At 43.4% G+C, this 6,467-nt stretch overlaps 1 protein-coding gene across 1 annotated transcript; it reads right to left on the reverse strand.

Moving 5' to 3' along the window:
- Window positions 1-734: 734 nt before the first annotated feature.
- Window positions 735-5,211, reverse strand: rtn4rl2a (reticulon 4 receptor-like 2 a). Its single transcript, XM_067403740.1, has 3 exons — window positions 4,982-5,211; window positions 4,035-4,261; window positions 735-3,874 (listed from the first exon to the last, which is right to left on the reverse strand). The coding sequence occupies exons 1-3, from the start codon at window positions 5,034-5,036 to the stop codon at window positions 2,774-2,776; spliced, it is 1,383 nt and encodes a 460-aa protein (XP_067259841.1). The 5' UTR covers window positions 5,037-5,211; the 3' UTR covers window positions 735-2,773.
- Window positions 5,212-6,467: the final 1,256 nt, after the last annotated feature.

The following is a 6,467-nucleotide window of genomic DNA, read 5'->3' on the forward strand; positions in this document are numbered from 1 at the left end:
GTGTGTGTGTGTGTGTGTGTGTGTGTGTGTGTGTGTGTGCATGCTCACGTTTGTGTTAAGCACAGCCTGCCTTTGCACATGGTGGGAGACTGAAGCAGGCTCTCTGCATCTTGCTGCTCTTTCAGTGAGACCCATCTGCTAAAGACAGTACAGCTTTAGAAAGATAGAAAGAAAGAAAGAAAGAAAGAAAGAAAGAAAGAAAGAAAGAAAGAAAGAAAGAAAGAAAGAAAGAAAGAAAGAAAGAAAGAAAGAAAGAAAGAAAGAAAGGCTTTCTGAATCTGAATTGACAAAAACCAATTCAATACCACAGCTGGAGTGCTTTGTGAATACCTTTTCCAATAACATCATCCTTTTGCATCTTTTTTGTCAGATAAGGGGTGTGTTTACTTGTGTTGGCCGGTGTGCGCACGTCTTGCATACTTTGCAACTCTGAATGGTGGCCAGTGCGTTGCATGGTAACTGCATGTTATAGTGAATGATGTTGCCTTCAAAGAACTTTCAAACAGTGAGGTGTAGATGTGTGTGTGTGCACCAGTGTGTCTGTCTATTTGTCTGTCTGTCTGTATGTGTCAAGGGAGGTCAGACTGAAAGATGCGAGGGAGAGAAGGCACATGTGAGATTATACTGTAGAGTCGTAGCCGTTGGATGAAGATATAAAGAAAGTACGCCCACACCAAAGATGTTTCGTATCCACAGATAAGCATTTATTCTTTTGTCATGCTTTCTGTCTGTCAATGTGTTATAGTGAAAAGATTCAGCAGCTCATTCTTTCATATTCTTACATTCAAATGCATACATTCTGGGTAAAAAGGTATAACTAATGCTTTGGTCATCTGTGAGCGACCTCACAAACATGGTCACTCGAGAGCACCTCAAGGCAGTTTGACCTTACCCGTCCGGCTGAGATATGTACATTCACACATCATAAAAACAATTATAGACATACATTTGTCATGGAAACATCTGTCGGACAAAAAGTATTATTTGCGTGTCTACTGTCTCTGGGTAAACACAAAACAGGATATTGCTAGAATTAACAGTTGACCAAAAAAACCTTTCTGATTGTTACATATTGGAACTTTAGATTACATTTCTCCTTCTTTATCAGCATGTCCATCCTTTATCATCCATCTCTTCGCCTCTACTACCGCCCACATCCACCCCTGCTCTCTGTGCTTTTTTCTTTTTCTCTCCCTTTTCTTTTCCTTTTCTCTCTCCTCTTGTCCTTGCTCTATCTGTTTGTTTTCCCTAAAGCATTTCCATTCTTTATTGCAAAGAGGAGGAAAAGGGAATAGGCAAGGACCACCAAAGAAGGCCATTGCCTTCAGCGTGCCCACAAAGAGCAGACTAAACAGTCTGTATTAGCACCTGCTTTCATCACAGCATGTGACCAATGGTAGACATTATTCTGAATGTCCACCAATCTGTCAGTAAGCATATTTTACTTATATTCCAATTGGCTTTGCCAAAATAGTCAATTGACATCAAGAAACAGTCTTGCCACAGTGTCCTCCATATATTGCCTCGCCTTGTATTCAGTCCTAGTTTTAGCATTTTGCCATTTTTTTTTTAACTAGCTGCTAGTTGTTGATTGACTGGTTTGATACTTTAAATGAGAAAGGATGGAATTTGCTGTTATCCAGATAAAATCAGTTACACTTGAATTTGCAAAGAAGAATAAAAGAACAAAAGTCTTGGAAACAATGTAGGTTGTGTATTTTACAGTAACAACATAACATGTTAACAGTATTTTGACAAATATACAAAAAAACCCAACAACATTCGCACACTCTTGTGCCATTGATTGATCTTTCCATGCACTGACCATTCATATAATATCACAGACATTACTCACAGTGACATTCTTGGCCATTCAGAACAGTGACAAACATAAGGCCTTTCGTAGCACTATTTACAGCTCCCTCTGCCAAGATGTCGTATTTACACAAGTGATAATTGCTGTCATAGCTGGTGGGTGATGTAATGAAATCTTTCGCCTTCTCTTGTGCGTACTCTCTGTCTCTCGTTCTCTTGCGCGTGCTTTCTCTCTCTCATTATGTATCTTTTCTTGATTTAGCTGTATTGCAACACTTTCAAACTCCTCACTCCATTGTGCTTTGTCTATCTTGCTTTGTTACGGCACGCTGTTCCTTTGTGCTTTTCAAGCACGGAATGATTTTTAGACCCTTCTGTTATAATAGATGAAATATTACATTCGATCTCTTCAAAGGGAATAAAAAGATTTGCTCATTATGCTATTGTTACCAGTAACTACTGACAAAATGGAGCTGTAGTGTTGTTGGACAGAGGGTGTCATAGTGACATCACAAGCTATAATTACAACTATCATAGAAGCACTTAGAATGGCTGAAAAGTCTAAAAGCATACAAATATTGTACGTAAACCTAAGATGGAAATTTCTATCCTCTGTCTGCACTGACTGTGACAGAAATGGCTTAGAATACACTTGTCCTCAAAAAAGAAGGACCGAGTATCTGCTTAACTAGCCAAGCCCTGTGAACAGCTTTCTTTAGTTTCCATTAAGGGCCTGTACTGCCCAACGTTCCCTGCTTACCCACTGTATCCTAAATCAGTGTAGTGCCCTCTAGATACCAAGAACTAGAGGCTCAAACTGAACAGAACAAAGATACAGGTGAGGCTGATGGTAAACAGGAATCAAGGCATTGAAGAGTTAAATTGAGCAAACAGGGTTTTCCCTCCTCCAGAGAGGAGAAAAATGAGGGGGAAAAGAGTTCTTCTGAGATAGACAGATTCAGCCAAACAGAAGATGGATGCAGAGAGTCAAGACAGACATGGAGAGCAGCAAGAGAACAGAAGACGAGGAGCGAGAAGAAGAGGAAGATGGTGGCAGAGAGTCAAATTCGGGAGGGCACTCAAGCTCAAAGCAGCGCAGGGAGGTGATGCCTGCATCTTCATTGCCATAGTTGGCCCAATACTCTTCTGGGTCAAGCTTGGGCAGCAGAGCCTCTTCCTCCCCAAGCTCATACTTTGTGGATGTAGATGTGATAGAGGGATGTTGGGATTTTCCTCCAGTGTAGGGGTACGCCTTGGTCTCGGAACTCTTCTCAAAGATGCCCTTGGAAGTGCTGACGGGCTTGTGCTTGGAGAACCACCAGCGGGTCTTGGTGCTGAAGGTGGTGGTGGTGGTGCCAGCAAGGGAGCCGGGGTCGGGAAGTGGGCACAGAGCGAAATCCATCTCCCTCAGGAAGCGCAGGTCCTGTCCACGACGAGGAGCTGGGGAAGCGCACAGAACCTCGGAGCTGGACACACGGGCACTCCTGAAGAACTCCCACAGGGGACGAGCCTCACAGCCGCATGCCCAGGGGTTGTTGTTCAGCCGCAGGAACTCGATTGAGGAGATGTCACGCATGGCTTGACCGGGCAGCTCTGCCAGGGAGTTGTTGAAGAGAAAGAGCATGGTCAGCCGGCCCAGGTCGCGGAAAGCGCGGCGATTGACCTGACGGACTCTGTTGTCGTGCAGCAGCAGACGGTCGAGGTTGACCAGGCCACGGAACACATTCTCGGACAGAGTGCGGATGCGGTTGCCGTGCAGGAAGAGCTGGCTGAGGTTGATCAAGTCGGCGAAGAGATCATCCTGGATGAAGTGGAGCTGGTTTTCCTGCAGGTAGAGGAACTGCAGGCTGTAGAGCTTGTGGAAGATGTCGTGGGGAAGGGCGGCCAGCCGGCAGCGGTGCATGTGTAGGCTCTGGAGCTTCTCCAGGCCGCGGAAAGCTCCACCCTCAAGGCGGTGCAGGTGAGGGTTGTCGCCCAGATCGAGCTCCTCCAGATCCCGCAGCTCGCTGAATGCACCAGCCTCAATCCAGGTGATGTTGTTGGCGAAGAGCCACAAAACCTGGTATGTGGTGAATTGATGGAGTAAAAGGGTAAAGGGAGGTGAAGATGTTGAGAAAGAACACAAAATTAGTAAATGACGCAACCAAAATGACTGATATCTTTCAAATACATATTTACAAATGTAAATATTAAATGTTCTATTAAATGTTCCTACAAACCTGTGTGCCAAAAGCAAAAGACCCCACTCTCAGTTCAGTGATGCGGTTGTTCTGCAGAAAAACGCGCTGGGATTCGTAGGGCATGCCGTGGGGTACAATGGTGAAGTTCTGCGCCTGGCAGCTCACAGTCATGGGGGTCGGGTAACACACACACCGGTGAGGGCAGTTCTGCGCAGGCACCGGTTTTACCACGACCAGCCAGACAACCAGCCAGAGCGAGAGTGCGCCTGATGGAAAGAGAGGAGCGCGTCACATCACAAAGTCTTATTAGCGCGTTCAAGTGCATTTTTACTCTAGAGCGGAGTTGTCCATAATGGTCCGTAAATCTCATCTTATATACATTAATATATGAAAATAAAATCCAAAAGATAATAATGACTAATGATTTCTGAAAAATGTCACTGAAAAACGAATTTCTACAGATGCACTAAAATGTTTTCTTCATTATAACAATGTATTTGTTTCCATCCATGTAAGTTGTGACAATAATTACAATATATTACGATATTACAAGTTTACAGAGTTTCAACTAATAAATAAGTTTAAAGTTGTCATAAAAAATGCGACTAAACTTATCACTGAAGATTGTAACGTTGCATTTATAACCAACTACTCCAAACATTATTATCTCTATCTATTTGAATGTAAATCTAATTCCGTAAGTTCCGAAAACTTTAAATGTTTAAATACATGCGTACACTTGAATAAAATATTAATTTGAAGCACTAAAACATTAATGCAAACATCATACACGCAAGAGACAAAATTAATTCAAACCAACAGTCCCTGCGTAAAACCAAGCACATTTACAACAGCCAGTTTGATCATATTCTAAATTCTTAATTATTTTAAATGCATTAATTTCTATTACTTAGAACAGTTAAGAAACATAAGCATTTGAAAGCACATTCAGACTAAAGATGAAAATTGAAAAAGCAGAAACTTACTCTTAAAGTTGTGCGCAAAGGAGCGTTGGCTCCGCGTAAAAGTTGATGTTTCCATTCCGAACCAAAGCCGAGAGCGAGTTAGCCTGAGGAGTTTAGCCACTGATTCCCTGCTATCTCCGCTGATGCTCTGGTTCTCGAGTCGGAGCGACTGAGAGAGTACCGAATGATGGGTCCCGGGCCCATTTTATACCCGAGCGCAGCGCGCGCCTACGGCTGTGGGCACCACGGAATCTCTCCTACGTCACCAGTCGGGTCAAGCCCAAGCGAGGGTGGCAAACGGAAAAGGCGGGACGGAGAGAGGAGGGGAGGGCTCTCGCGCACTAGTTTGGACCGAGGGAAGTTCGACGTCTTAGCTCAGAGTTACGATTGTGGAGACGTAGTTTGGAAAGGGCGGGGGAGCGCAGGCACGGCGCCCGGTAATGACTGAACTGAGAGCATGCGAGGAAGCGCGCACGAGGCACATGAAAGAGGCACACAGCTCGTTTCTTGGCTTTGCAACTACGTCTCTTTGGATTATGTTGTCCTCCGCATTATTAATGAGACGCCTGAATGAAACAAACGCATTGTTTGCAGGGGAGACTTTATGCTCTAGAGACATAAGAGTCATGACTTCAAATATAGAATATAAAGCTTTAACACTTAGATAATCGTTAAGGGATTTGATAATAGGAGACTATAGCAATTACTGTAACTTACTGCTGAAAGACAAACCAATACCAAATTTGGTCATGGCAACATATGGGCAGCTTCCTGGACTCAGCTAAACCTTAAGCCTTATATATTTATATATCACATAAAGACTTATTAAAAGTGTATATGTGAAGTGTATTCCTGGAATGGGATAATCTAAAGTCAAATGTTCATTAGTCAAGGTAATCAGGACACTGACGCAAATGAAACAAATAGATGGACACGAAATATTGATTTGAGTTTAAGTTATTATATGTGAAAATAAAATGTGTAGGAAAACTGAATTCAATCAGTATTGATTAGTCTGACTTCTTAGTTTTCTTGTAGAGACCATTAAGAGAGCAAACACAAGCATAGCTATGTAGGAAACAGGTTTTCAGGGTGAGTGGTCGCTGCCCTGGACATTAGTCATTATTCAGAAGTATTTGCCTCGTCAATTCCACGACTGACCAACCAGAATCAAGTATTCCAGAGAGCCTTGTAATAAACGGACAGACAAACCGAAAGACATCGGTAGACCCGAGGATGTCCATGTTGTTGTTTAGCGCCTCCTCCATTCGCTCATGTTCTGGACACCTCTCTCTTTTCCTCCCTCCCTCTCCACCTCCACAAAAACACAAGATGACTGGACGAACAGGCTTTCCCCGCTCCACCTACACCTACCAGCTGGACGTGTGAGTGTGTGTGAGGGTTTTCATGTCTCATGTATATTACCCTATCGCCAACAAACAAACAAGTGAATGCCATGACTGACAGCATCTGGGTCGTGGTACAGTTGTCTAAGAAAATGAATGAA

Source organism: Chanodichthys erythropterus, chromosome 12 (genome assembly GCF_024489055.1).
Source record: "Chanodichthys erythropterus isolate Z2021 chromosome 12, ASM2448905v1, whole genome shotgun sequence".
Classification (NCBI taxonomy): Eukaryota; Metazoa; Chordata; class Actinopteri; order Cypriniformes; family Xenocyprididae; genus Chanodichthys; species Chanodichthys erythropterus.